Raw genomic sequence first — 24904 nt, 5'->3', positions numbered from 1 at the left:
TATTTGTGATCAAAATAGTGTTTTATAAAAATGCATCATAACTTCCGTGTCTCAACACTTCCCTCCAATTTTAAAATGGGCTTTAATTTATTACTATTTCTTACCCAACTTTCCGTTCGTGCTGTACAGCCTCTTTTGTTCCTTGGTCGTCAAAACTGGTGACAAATCTATTAGGTAACATTTTAAGGGATAGAAATTCACATACCCCACATCAGCCACTTTTCCCTCACTCATCTTACCTGTTAATTCATAAAATATATTCTGTTATTAGTTGGATAAGCACAACTTTCCTTTAACAATTGGACTTTCTCTAATTTTTCTAAATTTGTACCAATGACTTTTTGCTCCACGTGATTCTCAATCGTTGGTCACACATGGAGCTCAGATTTTAATTTCCGTATCCCTTATGTGAATGCCCCTATTCTGTGGCTGAAACATTTTTACCTTAAAATGGCCTCTCCTTATTGCCAAGCTTTGATTCTAATTTACTCACACAAGATCTATTCTCCCATTGAAATTGGCCCTTTTCTGACTGGTGTACTTGTTACTTAGCGAATGGTCTATCTGTGTTGCCATAGATCCTTTTATTCTTTGGCATGCGATCTTGGGGACTTCATCAGACAGCTTGCTGTCAAATCTTAAAATCTTTCTATGAATGGCCTTGGGATATTTGACTGTGTTAAATGGGTTATTACAAATCCAAGTTACTGCTGTTTATCAGAAGTTTTGAGCTATTAAATGTGCTTTTCTAAATCTTATCGCAAGATCAATGGAGTAGGTTTATCAAAGAACAAAGATATTCGGTTGTGAGAAAAAAAAATCTGCCTCAATTTTGTAAATACATAATTGTCAATATTTATTAACTTCATTTATAGTATATTCTGTAGAGGTGGCCTTTAAAATTTCAGATGAGTTCTCAATGTTGTGCAATAAAGAATTACAATTACACAGCATCATGCTTTGATCTACGACATCAAACAACTTCCACATTTATCTTTCTAAATTTTTAACAAGTAATCTTTGTGTTACATATTAGCAGTACATATAACTCTTCCTAAAATGCCAGCTTTAATTGTATTGATATCAAATATCAGTTTCATGTCATTGCAGATGCTAACAGCTGAAGCATAGATGCAGTGGCTCCAAATTAGCTTTAGTTCTTGCACAAATTCTTTTGAAGCATTTGGAAATCCCATTAACCCAGCACTCCTGCTGAGCGTCCTTCTGATGAACCTTAATGACTGTAGATCAGTCACTGTATTCACAGTCTATATCAGGTGTTTGCAGACGCCTTTCCTGGAGGAAGTTATCTTGCGCATGCGTGTTACCTGGGGGAGGTTCTGGCGGGAGGCTCTCGTTCGGGAACTGGGCTTTGACTGTAACGTTGCATCCTCGACGGTCACTAAACTAGGTTTGAAGTAAAATAACTTGTTATTCCTGCAACTTCATACATGGTGTCAGAAGAGCACAACAAACGCTAGCTTCTCCACAGCACTCTGTCACAAATGTCGATGCAGTCCAGGCTAGGTTCATGAGGAAACAAAAGCCTGAGATAAAAATGAAAAACCAGTCAGAAAAAAATGGGACACAGTATATTGCCAACTGCATTAACTGTGGAGGTAGTCATGCAGCTAAAAGAAGCAAGTGTCCAGCTTTTGGTCAACAGTGCCATGCCTGTAAAAATTGGAATCATTTTATAAGGTGCTGCAAGTCCACACAACAAACCTACAACAGGCCGAGACCTTGGAGGACTGTTCACCAGCTAGAACCAGACCAAGCCGACAGCAGTGCGGATGATACAATCTGTGTCAATGGAATGACACTAAATGGCTGCTGATTCAACTGATGCACATGTAGATAAAATTATGAAGGCTTGGTCACTGTGCAAGTTAATGGTATTCCAGTTGAAATGAAAGTAGACACAGGTGCCAAGTGTAATGTGTTGTCAAAAAATGCATTTGACCAACTACAGGATGAAGAACAAATAAGAGCATGCATTAAAACCACAAACCTTGTTGCATATGGGGGTAGTAAAATCAAACTTGTTGGTATGGTTAAGTTGCAGTTGCCACCAAGAGGGACAGCCATACACATTGCCATTTTACGTTGTCCAAGAGGATGCTCTGCTACTGCCAGGGCTGCGTGCACGCAAGCAAATGGGGTGGACTCATTCAGTAAGGATGTTCACCAGTTGAGCCCCACTGAAGATGATCTGTCACGTCAAATTCGAACAGAATACAGCGATCATTGATGAGCTTGGAAAGCTGCCTGTAACCTATTCCGTGACATTTGACCCAGATGTGAGGCCCGTTGTTTATCCTGCACATCGCATTCCTGTGGCTATGAAGGGCAGAGTCAAAGCGGAGCTAGACAGGATGCAGGAATTGGGTGCCATCACTCGTGTGTCTGAGCCAACCGATTGGGTTTCATCTATGGGTGCCACCAACAAAAAGAACAAACAGGAAATCAGAATATGCATTAATCCTAGAGACCTGAACACTGCTTTGAAAAGGCCACATCACCCTGTGCGTACGGTGGAAGAAATGGCTGCACACATGTCAAATGCAACGGGGTTTTCTGTCTTGGATGCTAAGAACTCCTTTTGGCAGATTTTGCTTGTCCACAGGTCTTCAATGCTAGCCACATTTAGCAGTTCTTTTGGTCACTAGAGGTTTTTAAGGATGCCATTCGGACTCGCCTCTGCCAGTGAGGTGTTCCAGCGCTCCGTGGAGCAGATTTTCGCTGGATGTCCCTGTGCGATCATAGTCAACGACATTATCATTGGAGGTAAGAACGTGGAAGAACACGATGCTAATTTGAGAAAAGTGCTCAAACTGTGCCAGAGAGGTGAACTTGAGGCTCAATCCTCTCAAATGCAAGTTCCGGCTGAACCAGGTCAGCTATGTCAGACACGTTTTCATAAGTGAAGGCCTCAAAGCCGACCCTTCGAAAACACCGGCAATCAGTGAAATGCCAGTGCCAGCAGATGTCCCCGCTCTCCAAAGATTTCTGGGGATGGTCAATTACTTTGGAAAATTCATTCCAAACTACAGTCAGCTGACGGCTCCACTGTGACAACTCACACACAAAGACACTGATTGGACTTGGCATGAGCACAGCAGCAAGATGCTTTTGAGGCACTAAAGCAGCATATGTCCAGCCCACCTGTTCTGTCGTACTATGACATCAGCAAGCCAGTGATGCTTACCTGTGATGCTTCACAGTCTGGACTCGATGCAGCATGTTTGCATGAAGAAAAACCCTTAGCATATGCTTCACGGACGCTAACTGACACCAAAACCAGGTATGCTCAAATTGAAAAAGAGCTGTTGACGGTGGTTTTTGCGTGTTCCAAATTCAATTATGACATCTATGGCAAGCCAGTGACTATAGAAACGGACTATCAGCCCCAGGTCACCATGCTGAAAAAGCCCATACATGCAGCACTGGCAAGACTTCAATGGATGATGTTAAGACTTCTGGAAAACAAATGCACCTGACGGTCACTCTGACTTGAGCTCCCAGGAGTACCAGAGTTGAGTATGCTGATGAGGAGGACAGTTTTGATGTCATGACTGTCTATCCTCTTCTCGCTTTGAGGAATTAAAGAGACAAACAGCAGATGACACAACCCTGCAGACACTCAACACTATCATTAGACATGGATGGCCCAGCAAACAACGTATGCTTCCACATGCTGTTCATCCTTATTTTCCTTTCGGAGATGAGCTGGCTATTGAAGAAGGGGTCATCATGAAGGGTCACAAAGCTGTCATTCCTTTCTCACTACAAAAGGAGTACGTCAGCAGTATGCACAGAGGCATCCTGGTGCAGAAGCTACTATAAGGAGGGCAAGAGGCATAGTTTTCTGGCCTACAATGACAGACGATATCAACAAGAAGGTACAGTCATGCTCTGTTTGTGACAGCATAAAGTCACGCCAGCAGAAAAAATCACACCTGCTGCATCCAGTTCCAGACCAGACTTGGTCAACGGTGGCAACAGACATCTTTGAATGGCACAGTCAGCAATACTTGGTGCTAGTGGACTCGTATTCTGGCTGGTATGAGATTGACCTGCTTCGTGACGCTACTTAAGCAACAGTCATCTTAAAACATAAGAGACACTTTTCAGTTCGTGGAGCACCACACACCCTCGCATCAGACAACGCCAAACAGTTCACAAGCCAGCGTTTTAAAGACTTCGTTACACAGTGGCACTTCACTCGTGTTACTAGCAGCCCAGAGTATCCCCAATCTAATGGGTTAGCTGAAAGAGCTGTCTGCAGCGTCAAACAACTCAGGAAGAGAAGTCTCACAGAGCCGGAACTGATGTTTTTCTAAACCTCCTCAATCTCAGAAATGTGCCACGTGACACAAAGCTTGGATCTCCAGCACAAAGACTGATGTCAACACAAACACGTACTACTCTCCCAGTCTCAAGGAAGCTACTTGAACCACATATGCGTAAGACTCAGGAGGTACAAGCCCAGCTTCTAAATAAAAGACTGCCACAGAAAGTGTACTATTCAATCAATCAAGCCGACCACTTCAGCCTTTGATGGAAGGACAGGTTGTCAGGTTACAGACCCCACAAGTTTACAACCGGCCGGGCATGGTAAAGGAAATATCCCAGGAGCCCAGGTCTTTTTCAGTCAGTCAGAGAGTTGTGAATCTGTGGAATTCTCTGCCTCAGAAGGCAGTGGAGGCCAATTCTCTGAATGCATTCAAGAGAGAGCTGGATAGAACTCTTAAGGATAGTGGAGTCAGGGGGTATGGGGAGAAGGCAGGAACGGGGTACTGATTGAGAATGATCAGCCATGATCACATTGAATGGTGGTGCTGGCTCGAAGGGCCGAATGGCCTCCTCCTGCACCTATTGTCTATTGTCTTACCATATTCACTCAGAAGGAAAGCTGTACAGGAGGAATTGCAGGCACATTTTGCCTGTAGTCAAGCCTGCCCCAACACAGCTAAATCCATGTGACACCAACACTGATCACCAGGATACTGGACTTGGGTCAAAAGACTATAACGCTTTCACAAGAGTCGGACAAGAAATAATGGGCACTGAGCAGCTTCAAGTTCAGGTGCCAGTGTCTGTGGCTAAGCTGCCTCTGAAAACCACTGAGAGTCTGTACCGAACACGCTCAGGTCGTGTCAGCAAGCCAAATCCCAAATACAGAGACTGATTTCACTTTTTTACTGTGTTGGTCACTTGTTTACTATGCTGTGACCTTAAGTTTGTGTTTCAGTGTGTATACTTGTTTGGCTATAGTGTTTAGTATTAAACCTCATATGTTTTTTCATACAGCAATAACTGAATATATCTGTTAGATATTTTGTCTTTATATGGGGCATGAGCTAAGGAAAGGGGAAGTAGAGCAGTCGCTGTATTCACAGACAATGTCGGGTGTTTGCAGATGCCATTCCAGGAGAATGTTATCTTGCGCATGCGTGTTACCCGGGGAAGGTTCTGGTGGGAGGCACTTGTTTGGGAACTGGGCTTTGTCCAACGTTGCATCCTCGATGTCACTAAACTAGGTTTGAAGTTCCTGCAACTTCATACAATGACCTCAGAACAACCATTCATTCACTTCTGCAAAGACAGAAGGGATTTGTGTAATTCAAAAATATTGATGCTGACATATTTATTGTTATGCCATTTTTAGAAACCATGACCTTTTAGTTTTCTCATTTCCTGAAGAGTGTGTTTCCTTTCTTGGCAAGTGCCTTATGTTGATCTTGCAGGGGAAGCTATAGAAATGCAAATTTTTGTTGAATGTTTGGAAACTGTTTCTCTGTAGGCTTTTTAATACAAGTGATTGTGTCTCTCATTGCAAAACCTTTTGCTTTCAAGGATAACTACACATTTGCACAGCCAGGGATTCAGAGGAAAGTGAAAGCATTACAGGAGCTTGTAATCCGGATCGATGGTAAGTCTAATTCATTCTTGAATTTGTGCTGAATGGAATAGCAATGTGTTAATATTGCTAGGTTTAGGGAAAGAAAAGCTTCTACAAATGTAATGACTGGAGTAACGTTGATTACTCACCACGACAGCTTGGTGGCCTTTTGGAAATGAAGTGCCATCCTCAATCAACTTGGAGCATTGTGCCCTTTGTAAGACCAGTGTTGTGTATCATTTAAGGAGAATAACTTGAGCATGAGAATTTCTTTACATTTTACAAAAGCATTACAATCAAACTTCAAAGGCAATTTTTGGTGGCAGTGTAAAGGCTGCAGAAGAAAATCAGTCTGCATTAAATTCACTGATTTAATTCTTCAGAAAGTTGCACTAACTATTTATAGATGGTCCGGTATTTATCTGTGTGCTGTTATGCATCTCTGCCCACTGTGTGCACTGAAAGCATTTGTGTTATGAATCTAAATAAATATGAACTTTGAAAATGTTAAATGTACAGGTGGTTCAGCTATAACACGACAGTTGCATTCCTAAGAAACATCGTGTTATCGAAAATTGGGTTATAAAAACAATTGTGACAATGGGGAAAGGGGGGTTTGGGGAAAGGGGGGTTTGGGGTAAGAGAATTTCAGACAATATATGTTAACCACAGCAATTTCAAAAATTGAGGGTTTTTTAATAGTTTTTATTATAACAAGCTACAAATATTAAAGGTTGCATCTTGCTTTGCTTAATAGTAAGGTTGCACAAGTATCAATGAAAATAATTATTTCCAAAGTAACTCCTAAATGGCCTCTTGCGGTGAAAGTGGCAACCGGTGTACTTAAGAGACATGGTGTCTGATTACTGCAAGGATGTTGTATGGAAACAGGATCTCTTTCCCAAGGCAGCTTTTTCTGCTTATCAATTTCCAGAGTAACTTTTTCACCACCTGCAGTGAAACTGTCAGCTTGTATCTGATTGATGTAGGTTTAGTTCCTGATCAAAATGGTTGTCCAACCAATGCGGCCTGCTTAACAACATTGTAGGTAGACACCAAATGCTGGAGTAGCTTAGCGGGACAGGCAGCATCTCTGGACAGAAGGAATGAGTGACGTTTCGGATCAAGACCTTTCTTCTCATTCCAGTGATGCTGCCTGGCCCGCTGGGTTACTCCAGCATTTTGTGCCAATCTTTGGTGTAAACCATCATATGTATATGATATGATATGATATCATATATATACAGCCGGAAACAGGCCTTTTCGGCCCTCCAAGTCCGTGCCGCCCAGTGATCCTCGTACATTAACACTATCCTACACCCACTAGGGACAATTTTTACATTTACCCAGCCAATTAACCTACATACCTCATCTACAGTTCCTTTCTACACACTGTTTAACACGGTTCCCTGATTCACCAATCACATCGCATCCCAATTCCCATACTGTATCTCTAAACTAAACATGTCATACATTTTTTTTAATGTTATAAAAGGCTGTGACATTGAGCAAAAGTGGTAATTTCTCATTTACGACTGGAGACATTTTCAAATTAGCATGGGGTAAATAACATTGGACTGATGCTGACTTGAAGACTGATATGGGAGAAATGAATTTCTGCTGAAATAATGAGACCGTATCTAGAATATTGTGTGCTGGCCTGGCCACCAAACCAAGGAAAGGATATATTTGGAAGAGAGGAATTGCAGTAAAGATTGATCACATTGACTTATTGTTTTTTTGTTGTATATTAAGCAGACTGGGCCGATATTCTCATGGGTTTAAATTAATGGGTTTTGATCTCATTAAATGAACAGTTTTCTGGAAGGGTTTGACATATTAATGCTTTCCTGGCTAGGGAAATTGTGTCATGGTATCAAAGTAAAATTTCTGCCTTTCAGGACAGATGACTTCATCCAAAATGTAGTGAATCTTTAAAAAATTTCTCTCACTAAGCAAAATGTGGTGAATCTTTAAAAAAATTCTCTCACTAAGCAGAGGTTCAGTGTTTTTAAGACAGATGAATAGATTTTTTTTTAGACATTGATGGAATAAGGATATATGTGATTAGTGCAGGAAGTTGGGGGTGAATTATTATGGAGCAGTCATGCAGGGCAGAAAGATCCTTTTGGTTTATTCTTATATACCGTAATTTATTTCTGATTTTAAAATGATAACAATTGCGAATTTAAAAAAGGAGTGAAGGGAGAAGATTGGAAAAAAATCTTTAGAGTATTAACGAAGCTTGAAGTAATTTGTCACCAGGACTGGTTAAGGTTGAAACCATTTGTACTTCTAAAGAAGCATTGGACAAATAATACAATTCACATGATTATGAAAGGAGTAAGGTAGTTGCATTGCATTTGTATTGCTCAAACAATGACTTGGATGAAATCAAAGAGCAGATTATGTTCCTTCCATTTTTAAGATACCTGAACACTTTGATTGTGTGTTTGGGATTTTTTTTCAAAGGATTATTGGTTGTTTCTCAAGTGATGCGGTGACTTGCAGCATTTGAATATTGTATTTCTATGACTGAATTTTTTTATTACATGTCTGATGAATTAATGACCACCATAAATGTATTTTCATTATTGTGTCATTCATGTTTGGTTTTACTGCAAAGTGATAAACTCCCAGCGCTTTGTATTGACGTTCTCATTAGTGATGTCTGGTGTTGCCTTTTTACTGTGATGATTTTATGTTGCTTTGACCACAATTAATTGGAAGTGTCTTTCAAAGGAATCAAATTTAGAAAGCACCAGAGTACTTTTAAAGATCTAGTATATATTGATGGGGCGTTGCATATTATCAAGAAACAGAAGAATTTGCTATCAGGAGCTGAGAAGAGATGAATATTACGTGAGGTCCTAGTGCTACATAGCCATTGCATTTTGTAGATCTTTTTGATAGTTTAAGCCTGTATTTTTAAAAAAGCCTGGAATATGATACTTTCAGTCGTTTGAATTGATAGAAGGTACAATGGGAAATGGATGTAAATTCTAATAGGCAAGGTAAGGGCAAGATGCAGATGATGGATTTAATTGTTTGTGGTCAAGCAACATGTCACCTTGGAGATAGACACAAAATGCTAGTGTAACTCAGTGGGGCATACCTGGGTAATCAAACCTGTACACAATACTCCAAATGCAGCCTCACCAACACCTTGAGCAACTGCAACAAAACCTCCCAAATCATGTACTCTGTGCCCTGACTAAAGTTCATCATGCCAAACATCTTCTGTTGGTGGTATTGGGGAAATACATACTTGTACTTTTCAGTCCCCTCTGATTTCTAACACCCTCTGGGAGGCTCCACTTCACCTTTCACATATCTGAATTGAATGGCATTTGCTGTTCCCCACCTCATTTACCTAGCTGATCAAGATCCCGTTATAATTGTTGATGACCACTTTCACTGTCTATGATTCCATTTGTTTTGTATTAACTTGCAAACTTGCTGACCATGGCTTGTATTCTTATCCACTCTCAAAATAGCCAATCTACTCGAGTCAAAATCTTTTTACCATAAACTAGCAATGCCCTTACAACTGTTTTTAAATCTCCCATATTCCTTTTCTTCTCAACTCTGCAGTCTCTTGAGGAACTTGAGGGAGTTTGCATTTTTTTATGGGTGATCTCTGCAGAGTTTCCTGTTGAATAAATCCGAGTACTACGCCTGAGAGCAGTGTGGGATAAATCACAGAAAGTTGGATTTAGAAATGTCAGGTCTTCCATCATCCGGGGGCCCTGTACGAGTCAGAATACAGATTGCACATTTTTGATTATTCCAATAGCCATGGCTGTTGCCTGATAAAAGTTGAGCAATTAAGTTTTGCATAAATAGATCACTTAATAACTGTTTGGTGTTGGACCTTTTATAAATTCATTACCTCATCTGATTAATTGATGCAAGTGCTCACTGATTTTCAAAGCACTTATTAATGCACATAATTAATTAGTTTTCAGTTATGTTAAACTTCTCTGCTTTCACATGCAATTATAAAGTCATTAATGGTCATTTATTGGTACATAAATATGTTCAATTAATCATTTCCCATATTTACTGCCGAAAGGTCAGTGGATATTAAAATGTGAATCTAATTGAATTCACCTGGGAAACAAAATTCAATGAAGAGTATGTTACAGATGAAGTTGTTTGCTCATGGATTAAAGTTGAAGTGAAATTAATTTGTTTAGCTTCAAATGTGATGGTGAAATCATTTTCATGTTTCAGCAATTAAGATAATGAGTATGGGTATAATCTGTGAGGCTCATTCATTACATTGCAAAGGAACAGGACATTTCAGCACTCTGGTATTTGAGGGCTAGGATAGAATAAAAATCGGAAAAAATTATATAATTTATTTATACTGTGAGCAACTGAAGTAAAAATGTACAAGTATTTGCAGATCTTTTGAGACTCAGTTTTTGGAGCAACACATGCTGAGGTTGTGCTTCTGAGACTTAAAGTGACTATTGGGATCAGAGCAGTGGGCAGTGTGAACATTTTGAGTTTAAAATTAATTGAGCTTTGATTATTGATGGTCTTGAATACTATACATAACCAGTTAATGAAGGCAATTTCAATTGATCATTGTAAAGAAATAAATGGCACTGTGGTTGCTTTTCAGAGGTATTTAGTGTTCAGCTTCCTGCTACCCATGGAAAAAATAATCCATAACAGTTGCAGATTACCTAATCAAAACCTTGTCCTACCCTGGTCATTCCTCTTCCTTTCTGGTCCCATTTGGTAGAAGGTGACACCATGCACCACAAGGCTCTGGATCAGCTTCTTTCCCTCCATTTTCAGGCTTCTGAATGCTTCTCCATAAGCTAGGGTACTGTTCGATTCACCTCTAACGCTTTGAGGACATTGGACTTCGTCTAAAGATGCGCTACAATGCTGTGAGCTTTATTCTGCACCTTGTATCTTCCCCGTGACTCGTTTATTGTACTTGAGTTTGAACTGATTTTATCTATGTATAGTATGTATGATTTATTTAGATAGTATGCAAAACAAAGCTTTTCACTGTATCTCGATCCATATGACAATAATAAACCTAAACGTAGGAATTTCCAGGGCATAGGAAATACTTTAAAAGTCCAAAGTCCATTTATCTTTTGCTTATGATGGACTGGCATGTAATGTAACAATAATCTCATAATTTTTATGCAAGTAAATAAATGGCATGGTGGCCAACAATCACAACAGATTCAAATTCTGATAAAATTTGACCATTGATATTGACTGCTGCAATTCTACTGATTCCTTTCAACATTTTGACTGTTTTCAATTTTCTTGTCTTAATGACTTGATTTTTATCATGAATGTTTACTACAAGCGCCTCAACATACTGGGTAGTTGTCTAGAGTTTGGAATCACAATCTCTGGGTGAGGGATAAGCCTTTTCTGACCGAGATGAGACATTTGTGCACAGTATTATCATTTTGGAGGTTTTTTGTGAACAGTTTTCAGTATGTTTGTGACAGAGCAATACATTAATAATTTTAAAGGTACCTATGAAGTTACTGCTCATATTCTGTTTTAAAGAGAATAGAGGTCCATTTTGTTGATCCTTGTCCAACATCTCAATCAAAAAGTAGTGGTGCACCTTCTCCAGTGTCCACAAGGTTCTCATAATATGGGAACCAGAACAGCAGTACAGTGGGTGAATGGAGATTTGGGTGGATGACAAAGCAGCTTTAATATGATAAATTTAATGAAGAGTAAGACTGTGCTTATCACTGTGCTTATCAAATGCTTGTTTATTTGCTGCTCTTCCTGAAACCTGGTTTTTAGAGATACTTTTGGTCATCTCATATAGAAGCTATGCAATCTGTCAGCATGAGTTTGTTGAATTCAGAATACATGACAAGGTTATCTAGTTTGGATTATACCATTTTAGTTATTGGCTTTGGTTCATGTCGATTCAGTAAATGGTATTCATCTTTGGAAAAAAAATGAACTAGTGTTGCCAGATAAAATATCTTATTGCTTGAGTCGGGAAAATGGTCATGTTCAGAACTGATCATAAGTGATAGGAGCAGAATTAGACCATTCGGCCCATCAAGTCTACTCCGCCATTCAGTCATGGCTGATCTATCTCTCCCTCTTAACCCTATAACCTCTGACACCCGTACTAATCAAGAATCTCTCTATCTCTGCCTTAAAAATATCCACTGACTCTCCAGCCTTCTGTGGCAAAGAATCCCACAGATTCACCACCCTCTGACTAAAGACATTTCTCCTCATCTTTCTAAAAGAACTGATCTTCAAGTACTGTATACAATCAGCATAAACCTCCCTAAAAGACAACTTCTTGGAAGAAATTCCTGTACAAACTTCAGTTTGAATAATTTGTATCAGTTTACCATTTGCTTGATGAAAGACACTTTTTCAAGTGATTTTACCTTCAATGTATTTAAAACTAAGAAGATAACCAGACTCAACTCAAATCTCAGTTATTGATTTTCAGTTCTGTTTGTTCGATTTGTAGCAAATACAGGTAGGGAAGTAGTATTGATCCAATACTTGATTCGATTAAATCTTTAAACAGAAGATAAAAATCATACTGTTTTGATAAGATTTCGCAGTCTGAAGAAGGGTTTCGACCCGAAACGTCACCCATTCCTTCTCTCCAGAGATGCTGCCTGTCCTGCTGAGTTAATCCAGCATTTTGTGCCTACCTAAATTTATGTTTTGAAAATGTTCTTTCCTGTTCGCAATGAGTTCACTTTCTCAGAATTACGTCATTAGCTGCGCTTGACTTCTATGTTTCGAGCTGTTTTTGTTTAAGATATTTTCTTAAAGGTGCAATGGGCAGCCACTGCATAATATTTTTTAAAAGCTATGAATCAATTGTGTTGCAACCAGCAAGCAAAAGCATTCAAATACAAATGTTTAAAATTCAAGTGCTCAGTCAGAAAAAAGTAGTTCAGAAAGAAAAAGAGATATTGTACTTGTAACAATAAATATTTAATATTTAATAAATATTTGTAACAATAAATAAATACTTGTAATAAATGTGAGGTTATCCACTTTGGCGGCAAGAACAGGAAAGCAGAGTATTACCTGAATGGTGGCCAATTAGGAAAAGGGGAGATGCAACGTGACCTGGGTGTCATGATGCACCAGTCATTGAAAGCAAGCGTGCAGGTGCAGCAGGCAGTGAAGAAAGCGAATGGTATGTTAGCATTCATAGCAAGAGGATTTGAGTATAGGAGCAGGGAGGTTCTGCTGCAGTTGTACAGGGCCTTGGTGAGACCGCACCTGGAGTATTGTGTACAGTTTTGGTCTCCTAATCTGAGGACAGACATTCTAGCCTTAGAGGGAGTACAGAGAAGGTTCACCAGATTGATCCCTGGGATGGCAGGACTTTCATATGAAGAAAGACTGGATAGACTAGGCTTATACTTGCTGGAATTTAGAAGACTGAGGGGGGATCTTATTGAAACATATAAAACTGTTACGGGGTTGGAGAGGCTAGATGCGGGAAGATTGTTCCCGATGTTGGGGAAGTCCAGAACCAGGGGTCACAGCTTAAGGATAAGGGGGAAGTCTTTTAGGACCGAGATGAGAAAACATTTCTTCACACAGAGAGTGGTGAGTCTGTGGAATTCTCTGCCACAGAAGGTAGTTGAGGCCAGTTCATTGGCTATATTTAAGAGGGAGTTAGATGTGGCCCTTGTGGCTAAAGGGATCAGGGGGTATGGAGAGAAGGCAGGTACAGGTTACTGAGCTGGATGATCAGCCATGATCATATTGAATGGCGGTGCAGGCTCGAAGGGCCGAATGGCCTACTCCTGCACCTATTTTCTATGTTTCTATCATCCTTGCAGAGGTATCCTGGAGCTGGACTCCTTTGAAGTCAATTTGGCTGATAGATGAAATTCACCATTTTCAGTTTTTTGTTTGATAAAGTCCCTCATGGAAGGTTGAGCCAGAAGATTAAGATGCAAGGAATTCATGGCGACATCATCTGGATTCAGAATTGGCATATTCATAGAAAAGAGCGCTGTGGTTGAAGGTTGTTATGTTGGCTGGAGGTAAAGAAGTAACCGAGAATAAATAACTACAATTGTAATTTTTTTTAATTTCTAAAAGTTCTTCAGGGTTTCTCGTAAGGAATAAATGACCAAGGTGAGAGGATGAATAATAGCTAATTTCATTGCAGAAACTAGAATGCAAAGAGAAGCTATTCAGTCTGGCTGTAAGTGATCCATCAAGATCAGTTTTACAACCACTGATGGTCATAGTTCATGTTAATGATTTGGACTCCAAAACAAATTAAATTTGTGAATGACACAAAATTTGGGGTGTGATCTGTAACTAATTAAAACTATATTAAAAAACTTACAAAATGGACATACCTTTGACCTTTTAATACATATAAATAAATGAGTTATTACGTCTTGGTGAGAACAAAAAATAAATCAATGCAAAACTTAGAAAATAATTTGAATGAATCAAAGAAGCAAAGGATATTGGATTGGAAATGCATAGAATCGTGTAACTTCAGCACCAGATTTCAACTTCAAAAAACACTGAGCTCTGGGGTTTATATCAAATGAGATAAAATTGGAATGTAGAGATTCACCAATAGCTCCCAAATAAGCTTAGTCAATTTGGTGAGCAAATTAAATGCAGTTGAATTGGCAAGCATATTGTCTTAGTTTTTAATAAACTTGACATATTGAAACTGTCAATTATGATTAGTGTGTACGGAGCATTTAGTTCAATTTGCATAATCTTGAATTTTAAACAATTACTTCTCCAGCACCAGCCTGACAAAATATCTTTGGAACCACTTTAAACACAGTTCATAAAGAATCTTTTTCAAATAAGGAGTTTCAGCAAACTTTTGTTGTTATGATATTATAAGATAGGTGATTGTGGTTGCTATGATTCAAGAAAGGTCATGTCTATGTTTCCATTTTGGTATATGTAATCCATTTTAGTCAGAGCTACCTACTACCACTGTCCATCTTTTTAGCCTGATCTTGAAATTGCTGCTTTCAAGTTTTAAACCATTTGTTGAAGCTTTATTTCTATATCCAAGGGCCAAAATGAAAAGTATGACCGTGAAGGAGAAGCACTGATGCTATCCCAGGTTGTCAGAGGAGGAGTACTAATGCTCTGAAATCTATAATTTTGCAGGGTTTGAAATTTGATTTAAAAATAAAGTGAGGCAAGCAGTAACTTTTTGGATCTTTTGAATTCTTGCAAAATTTGGGAATGATAATCCCATCTGGATTGCAATAAGCTCAACTTCCATTTCTAGATATCAATGAGAATGCGTGTGAAACACCTGAAATATATGCGAGGCTATGTCTTTTTTTCTTGGAAGTATCCTCGTTTTAATTTTTTTAATCCAGGCATTTAATTATGAGCAGTAAATGCCCAGAGATAAATTGTATATTTTCTGTAAAGTTTTACTTGGCTCCCAATCAGATGAAATATCTGCATGTCTTGTCATTACTTACTGAAGCAGTCTAAGGCCTCATTACCCATTAGTTACCGCCTGCCAATTCTGAATTGATGATGACATTGTTTGAGTGGTGAATAAGTGCTTCATTTTTGATTTGCACTGAAAGCAAGTTAATTTAAGTGGTAGAGCACAAAGGTGAATGTTTACTTTGCCACTTACATCAATTTGCTTTCACACATTCTTAATTTTTTTAAGTATTTAAGACGTGAAATATTAACTGGTTTCTCTTTCCATAGATTCAGCTTGACTGCCTGAGTTCTTCCAGCATTATGGTTTTGTTTTAGATTTCATCACTTATAGTTTTAATTATTTTCCTTTGTTACTTTTAAGCCACCTAATTGAGGAAATTGTGATCATAAAACATTGTGCTGTAATTAGTAATGATACTGCTGCGAGGCCATCAAAAGCTCAAAACATGTTATCGTGAAATAGATTGATCTATATCTTGTATATCGGTTGACAGTTCCATATGAGATAGTTATATGTGTTGATTCAATGTATTAATGTTGCATTTTAATCCTGTAGTTCCCCACCTAATGTGCACCACAGCTAAGATTGGAAAAACACGCAACAGTGATTAATTCTGTTGTGAGCTACTTTCTGTAAATTATTCAACTAATCTCTGCATTATATATTTCATGCCTTAACTGCCTTCTCACGTGTAATCATTGTATAATTTTCCCTGAATAATTGGTATTGCATGTATTGTTATATAATCATTCTCCATAAGAGAAAAAACGTTGGCCTAAATGTATTTACAGTGGACACAGAAGGACTTGCGTTCACAGACCACGTTTTTGCCATTTTCTTTATTGTTACCCATGTAGAACATGCAGTATGATACTATAGGCTTTCTTCTGCTTTGCATTTCTCTTTCCTTGCCTCAGGGTACAAAGGATTAAGTACAGGCTCAGTAAATTCACCACTCAGAGTTGAACAACGTCTAATTGAAAGAATTCTTGGAGACCTATCCGCCAATTAATCATTTAAGTCGGGACTGGTTCATAATGTCACAATATGGAACATGTCTGGACATTAATCAAGGGATATCTGAACCATCAAATCTGTTTGCAAAATTTAGTTTTGCAATGAAATGATATCTGAAATGTGGCAGAGATTGACAGATCAATTAAGTCTATTCCAGTTGGTCATGCTGCATAATGGAAAACTCTCCAGTCCAAAAACAGTCAAAAAGATTGTCCTGGAGACATGTAACCATGAGGTAAATATGCACAATGTCATCATCCTTGGGGAAATCATACGAAGTAAGTCCTCTATCAATACCCTTTTGAGTATTCATGGTGATAAAGAACTTGCTTTGTGAACCATGAACTTCAGGAGTTGAACCTTGTATTCCCTGATTTAATTAATTAAACAATCTGTGCAGATGCTGGAACATAAACGGTAAGCATAGAAACAGGCCCTTCGGCCCACAGTGCCTGTGTCGATCATGATGACAACTTTAACCAATTCCATCAGTCTGCAATTGATCCATATCTCTCCATTCCCAGCATGTTCATGTGCTTGCCTAAATGTCTCTTCAACATTACTATCATATCTGCTTCTGACCTACCACAGCAGTGCAGTCCAGGCTCCTACCACTCTGTTTAAGTAGTACTTGCCCCACACATCTCCCTAAACGTTACCCCTCTCACCTTGAATCTACGCACTCTTGTATTTGACATTTTTCCATTTCTGGGGAGAAAGAAAATTAATACCTATCTATTTCGCTCATTATTTTATTAACTTCTATCAGGTCTCCCTTCAGCCACAGAATACCGCAGAAAAAACAACCCAGGTTTACCAGCTTTTCTTTATATCTCATACTCTCCTATCCAGGCAATAGGCTGATGATCTCTTCTGCACACTTCCCAAAGCCACCATGTCTCAACTGTGATGCAGCAACCAGAATTGCACACAAATGTGGCCTGCCCAAAGTTTAACACAGTTGTGACATGATTTCCTGACTTTTTTCTCGACCCATCAACCAATGAATGCAAGCATGCCATACGTCTTCTTTACCACCCTGTCTACCTCTGTTGCCGCTTTCAGAGAGTTATTGACTTGCTCGGATTAATAATTTAGTTATTTTAATTATTCAAATCAAGGCACCTCTGTGCCCATATCTTTATTAAAATTATCTGAACTATATAATGGAATTTTTAACATTGATTCACATGGATTCTTTGAATCTTTTGATTCTAGAAAATATTCGATCATTTAAGTCAATTCAATTTTATTTGTATAGCACATTTAAAAACAACCCACGTTGACCAAAGTGCTGTACATCAGTTCAGGTACTAAGAACGAACATACAATGGCACACAAACATAACAGCACATACATAAGTGAAATTGAATGCAAAAATGTGATTAATAGTAATTCATAGCTGCCAATACAGAAGACTGGTATCCTCAGTTAACATTGGTATTACTAATTCTTAGCTCTTCTGTTTGCAAACACTTCCACTTTCTACCTTCTCTAGCATTTTTACCATGAAGTATTTGCATTTACATAATGACGGAAATGCACATAAGAAGCATTAGCACAATTTATCCAGCAATGTTTACTTTTTTCAGGTTAATATCCTGAAGTATATGGCAAGTCTCAAGATCATTCAAATGTGTTCATTGCTAAATTAATTAATTGCAAAAATAAATTGCAAGTTTAAATCATGAAGAAGTGCTTTATACTTTCTTTGAAGGTTCGAGAGATTCAGCAGTCTCTGAAGACTCAAATGGATGTAGCAGAGTAAATAAGGGTTGGGAAGATCATGCAGAGAAAATGAAGTTAGAAGCTACTGATCATGTACCTGTTTATTTTTAGCTTAGACTTATCTCTGAATTTGAAAAATGTCAGGTTTTGTATTGATGGAAAACATGTAGATTGCAGCAGTAAAGTGGTTGGGCCTTTTCCCTCCTGCAAATGAACGATCAATGAATAAAAACTCTATTTGCCTTAAGTACATATCCGTGTAATCTACAATTGTACCACAACTTCTTCAGTCATGTAACATTTGTAATTTTTTAGTTTTGTGAAAGTGTTGCTAGCATCCTGTATGCCCACACTGAATGTTGATTAGTTGATGCTTTGTACATTTGTATTTTGAGGAAGCCATTTTGGCTGGGTACTACATTGTAGCCACGTGATTAAGGTCAATGTGTGGATTTATGGAACAGAAAATCAAAGTTTTGTGTAGGAGGTGATATTCTAGTGTATCTTTATCATATTTCTTGGGAGCAATTGGGTTTTCCTTTCCTGAAACTGGGCTGTTACTCAGAGATAACCACAAGTCTAAATATTAAACGTTTAATTCAAAAGTCCTTGGCTAATATTTTTTGATTATCAAATCTGTCTTCCATTTTGCCAATGTTTTATGGATGAAATTCATATTTTTACAATGTTTACATTTGAATTCTATCTACTTGTTTATAATCATATATTACAGGTGTTTGATTTAAAATTAATTAAACCCATGATTCTGTTAACAGCAAAACTCAAATGGGATACAAAGATCACAAAGAAAGATGAACAATTATTCACTTGAGATTCTCTAAATCTGTTGTTAACTTGAATAATCTGACCATTTGGCGCTCTATGTAGTCAGTTTAATTTTGTGCTGATAGTGTCTAATCCCCTGTGGGTAAGGAATTTCAACAGTTTTATTCCTTTTTCTGAACTAAGCTTGAAAATAACTATTTTTAGACTGAAATTCCAATTATATCTTTTGTATCAATTGCAGCGTATGAGAAGATTGCAGACAAGGGATGTTTGGCCACATCATCTTAGATGTAAATGCCTGTTGTCACTTTCTGGGTATATAATACTCAAGGAGAAATTAATATTAGCTTATTAGTTGTTGAGAACCAGTTCCTGTTTTTCTATTTCCTACTTAACAATCGTTTTGAAAAATATTAATTTTTATTGCATTAATTCTGTCGATTTAAGAATTTTTCTCTGGGGCAAATTTAGAAAATGTTGTTTGTGGACAATCCTTTTATGTCATCTCAATTATATGTGCATTGTCTTAATTTTAAATAAGGTGATGGAATTTAATGGTTGAATTCAAAGTATTAGGAGCTCTCCACAGATTCTTGGAGGATTTAACCAAAAAACTGCACCCATGCAAAATCAAGTTAAGCAATGAGTGGATTTGATGCGAGTTTAAGTTTAGTTTATTGTAATATTGTAATTTAATTTATATGGCAAGCCAGAAATGCAACCCATGAAGTACATGAGCAATTCATTTCCCTTGAATTATTGGGTAATTGTGGCAGCCAGTGTATTTAACCCACACAGATCAGAAAATCTTTTGATTGTGATGAATGAGCTCATCGTAGAAGGGAGATGAAATCGGGCTTAATTGCCACTGGTTTTGGAGGAGAAAGATTAATTTGGGTTTCTGCTCTTTATCATTAGTCAGCGATGTATCGAAGAGATAAAGCATGTGTATGTTGCTCAATGTCAGATGGATGTGATGCCTTTATGGTGAAAGAGCTTGCTGGCAGCCAGCCTCGACTCATCCTTGATAAATGCTCATTTGGGCTTGGTGGTATATTGCAGTAAAGGTGAGAAAGAATGGAGAAAGAATGGAAATATAAAGGAAAAAAAATCTTATTCTTTTTTAAATCTGGAGAATAATTCTGTTTTTGTCTTCGTCTACAAGCTACATTTTAGCATGGTTTAACATGTAGCAGATTTTTAAATTGATCTTTACTGAGTCCCATTAAAAAAAGTTGATTTTTTTTTTTCCTTGCAGAGCAAGTACATAAACACTTGCACCAAGCAGAAGTTGAATACCTGCAATTTGCTTTTCGATGGATGAATAACATACTGATGAGGGAGCTTCCCCTGCGGTGTACCATCCGGCTATGGGACACTTATCAGGTGAGCTCATGTTCTCTTTACAGTTACCCACATCAATGAAACATTCACGACAGCAGTCTGAGCACTTGAAAAGCATTAACTGCATTAAGTATGGCACATCACTTTACTTAGCCCTGGTTGACCAAATTAGATTCTACTCATTTTTTGGTTCTGATGTAAACATAGTCATGGAATTAGAAGAACATTTAACTAACGTTTGCTACAAGGAACACGCAGGTAAAGTGATTAACTCGTTAAATTCAGATACAGTATCTTTAATGACAAAGTTAAATAATTTAAACTTGGCATTGTCAACAGCAACAAAAGAATGACTGCTCTTAATGTGAGGACCTTCCAGAAATTCCTATCAGCTCAAAGCCCTTCAAAGACAATGAAGTACCATTCAGTTGTTCCTGTGAAAGGAACATTTCAGTGACTGGTGTAAAATTTGACAAACTGAAGGAGCAGTCTGACTTCATCACTTCAACTTTGGACTAAGTGACAGAAACATCCTAAAATATCTGGGTGGGATTACAATATTTTTAAATTTGGCATAAAAAAAACCTCCCAATGATCTCTACAATTGTTATAAATTAATCAATATCTTGATTTTGTGGAGGAGCCATTCATTTTTCTTTGTAGATTGTGAAATGAAACATAAACAAGTGCTGGAAGATCTCAGAAGGTTGGGTAGCTTCTGTGGAAAGAAAATTCGTTAATGGTTTGTGCCTGGGATTCTCTATCTGAATTGGGAAAGGTAGAAAACAGGATATTTTTAGGTAGCAAGGAAGGGTTTGGTAGAACAAATCACTGACAGGGTGAGACCTATTTAAACGTGGCAATGAAATGGCAGTTAAAATCAGATAACAAATTTTTTTTTGGTCTGTATTGTATTGCTAATCGTAAACCAGTGTAACAGGCCTAGCAGGCCAGAATATACAACTGAAAAAGAAAAATAGAAACTGAACTGGAATGGCAAGTGGCAAAAGCCAGCTGTTCTAATAACGCAAGAGAGCAAGTTATCTGAAGTTGAAAAATTCAGTGTTCAGTTCGCAAGTCTATTCTCCTGTACCTATGTAATCCAATTCAACTGAAATTGTTGATGCTGATGATGATGGACAGATTGGGTAGGGAAGAAGTTTAAGGAATTAATACACAATAATAATAGTGTATTATTGTCACGATTACCGAGCTACAGCAAAAAGCTTGTTCGTTGTGTGCTACCCAGTCAGTGAAAAGACGGTACATGAATACAATCAAGCCATCCACTGTTGAAGGAAATTCTAGATGATCGCTTTGCCATAAAAAAATGGATCCAAGTCTGGACTGCCTTGTATATACATTGACTGCAGTGGGATACATGCTCTGTGGATTATTTAACTGATTTATTCCACTAAATCTGCACTCATCTACTAAAAAACTGTCCATATTCTTTAGCTGGCTTTTGTATGAAGAAACCTCCATAGCTGTCTGTTTTCACCTATCCTATATAATAGTTTTTTTTTACACACAGGCCCATTGTAAATCATTGCAAATATTTCAGTGCAATCATCAGGAAAGGGTCCTGACTAGTAGGGGTTTTCAGCTGGATATCATTTTCCATTGCTTCAATGTCACAAACTCCAATGACAAAAACTGCACACTGTTTCAGATGACAATGCAGGTGAACTAAAATTAAGCTTTAGATTTTTTTTGTCGAATTATCCTGATGCTTCCTTTGCCTCAGTAATAAGCAAAACATTGCCTTGCATTCCTACTTGATATACTTCACTTTAACACACTACTTGTATCCTTGGCATTGGGTTGCACCATGTGTATGATGCACTGTTTTATTATGTTTACGAAAGTTGACACTTTCGCCATTGCATATAAATCAGTTTGCTTTTATTTCTCCTTGAGGATCCTCATAGATGTCATCTGTGAATTTGCAGCCATTATCCACATATTTGGATCTAAAAGATGGATTGTGAAATGCAATTGTCCAGCATGAATCCCTCTGGAACTCTATTTGTGATCGATTTCCATGTAGAAGTACTCATTAATAACAATCCTTGTCCTGCCAAGCTAGGTTTTGGCCTGTTATCTCCAAGAGCCTTCTTTTATAAAGTAATTTATTGTGCAGCAGCTTAACTAAAGCTTTATTAAAACCTAAAGCTCTACAACGTGCTGGACAAGCCACACTGGCTGTACAAAGCATTGGTTAGGCTACGCATAGAGTATTATTAGTTCTGGACATTCCTCTGCAGGATGGATGTGGTAACATTATGAAGAGTTCAGAAGTGATTCACCAGGATGTTGCCTGAAATAGAGTACTTAACTTAAAAGGGGAGATTGGATAGGCTGCATTTATTCCCCCTGGAGCATAAGAAGCTGAGCGGAGACCTAAGACAGGTTTATAAAATTATTATCAGGGGCATAGATGAAGGAGATAGTCAGAGTCTCGAACTAAAGTGTACAGTTTGAAGGTGTGATGAGAAATTTAAAGGAGATATGCGGAGCAACCTTTTCTTACAAAGGGAGGTGGTTCTGTGGAACGAGCTGCCAGAGGAAATGGAAGAGACAAACAATTACAATGTTTAAAAGGCATTTGGGCAGGTACTTGAATAGGAAAGGAGTAGAGATATCTGGGCCTCATATAGGCAAATAGGATTAGTGAACAAGGCTTCACAGCTGGCAAGGATAAGTTGGGTGAAATGGGCCATTTCTGTGCTGAACAACTCTGACTCTGTGACTAACCTCAATGTTCATGCTGCCAACTTCAATTAACGATAACATCATTACAAATTTTAACCAATTGAGGGAGAAACTTTCCAGAATCCATGTTAAACGGTGATTAATCGTGTCTCACAACTATTTAGTAACTGAAGTTCACTGATTTGGTGTTCAGTTAACAATTTTCATGATCTGGAAAGAGGGACAATTAACTAACAAATATAAAAGACCAATGGTTTGCTTAGATTTAGATTTAGAGATACAGCGCGGAAACAGGCCCTTCGGCCCACCGGGTCCGCACCGCCCAGCGATCCCCGCACATTAACACTATCCTACACACACTAGGGACAATTTTTAAAAAACATTTAATTAACCCAGCCAATTAACCTACATACCTTACGTCTTTGGAGTGTGGGAGGAAACCGAAGATCTCGGAGAATACCCATGCAGGTCACGGGGAGAACGTACAAACTCCGTACAGACGGTGCCCGTAGTCAGGATCGAACCCGAGTCTCTGGCGCTGCATTAGCTGTAAGGCAGCAACTCTACCACTGCGCCACTGTGCCGCTGTTTGAAGATGTGATGAGAAATTTACACATTGTGTATTCAATTAAACATTAGAATGTAGATTCACATCTGTTTGCAATCCTGTATTCTATGCGAGTCCATGGTAGCATTCTCGACTTTAGTTCTACTTATAATTCGGTGAACTCTGCGGTAACTGAAGTTAAGACAAGTAACTGCTGATATGTTATTCGAGTTGCTATAGCCATTTTTCTTAATGGCTGCACTTTATTTATTTTTCTCTTCAATGAAGGGATTCCCATTACATCCGCAAATATGCAATTCACTTACCCGTTGGATTATTTTAAATAAAGGTATTGCCGTGGTTGAATACATTAGTTCTTGGAGTTGTAATTGTTGTATCTTTTTAAAAAAAAACCAGGGTTAAGTCTAATTTATCCTTGCAGTTTATACAAAGATACATCCATCTAACAAGATCCACTTTGTCCAAATTTCCTTAGTGCTTCCCCCTCTCAAATGATAAACGCTGCTTCCTCCCTCCTTTGGCGATGAAGTTGACTTGCATTTACTCCATTTCTGAGGATAGAAACATGTTTGTGCATAAATTCTTTTGATGTGGGTGGCTGTTGCACGCACTTTTACCACATGAATTGACAGAGCAAGGTGATGGTGCAGTGGAAAGGAGGTCCAGGACAATTGCTGCATGGATATGTTCTCATTCCCTTGTTGTCCTACTTCCGTGTCTTCCCCCTCCCCTCACTGCTTCCCTTAATTTCACCCATTTCACAGTCCTAGCCCCCTTCATTTCCCCTGAGCACACCACTTGGCATCGTCAGCAACTTCCCCGTTGTTGCAATTACCTGTTTCAGCGTGTATAAATTAATCATGTAAACAGCAGGGGATTGAGAATATTATCCCATTAAGCTTTACTAATTCCAGATAGAGTGCTGTCCAGTTCTCATCAGCCTTGTTTTTTTGTTCATAAGCCAATTTCCAATTCTGCCAACTCAGTTCCATTAATTCTGTAAGTCTTAATCATTGTTTGAATATTTCAAGTAAATTATATTTGCTGGATCCACCCTGATCTAATTATTTAACCTTCTCAAATTTCTAAGGGATATGCGCAATATAATATTGTTCATGATTCTGTATTTTTAGATTCTTTATTATTACCTCTTTCTTTAGACTAATTTTGTTGCCTTTAATAAGGGTTATGATGTATTTATCCCAAGTCTTACAAGAGGCACAATGATATCATTTCTCAGTCATGTTTTCCTTAATACAAAATATGTTGGTAAATGGTTTTTTAAATAAATTACGTACAAACCCCTCAAGATGAATATTGAGTACAACTTATTGACGAGACAGTACCACTTTGGGACATAAATAGCACAATTTAGAATCAG

At 38.2% G+C, this 24904-nt stretch overlaps 1 protein-coding gene across 4 annotated transcripts in view; it reads left to right on the top strand.

Annotated features, from left to right (window-relative positions):
• tbc1d22a (TBC1 domain family, member 22a) overlaps positions 1-24904 on the top strand; it is a 171369-nt gene that overhangs the window by 76408 nt on the left and 70057 nt on the right. For all 4 annotated transcript variants that reach the window (XM_078419804.1, XM_078419807.1, XM_078419806.1 and 1 more), the window contains 2 exons: positions 5860-5935; positions 20155-20282. In XM_078419804.1, the coding sequence (XP_078275930.1) occupies positions 5860-5935; positions 20155-20282 (204 nt within the window). The remainder of the gene's footprint in view (positions 1-5859; positions 5936-20154; positions 20283-24904) is intronic.

Source organism: Rhinoraja longicauda, chromosome 23 (assembly GCF_053455715.1).
Source record: "Rhinoraja longicauda isolate Sanriku21f chromosome 23, sRhiLon1.1, whole genome shotgun sequence".
In the NCBI taxonomy this organism is placed as follows: domain Eukaryota; kingdom Metazoa; phylum Chordata; class Chondrichthyes; order Rajiformes; family Arhynchobatidae; genus Rhinoraja; species Rhinoraja longicauda.
The sequence above is the reverse complement of the archived record's forward strand: the minus strand, read 5'-3'. Positions and strand labels throughout refer to the sequence as shown.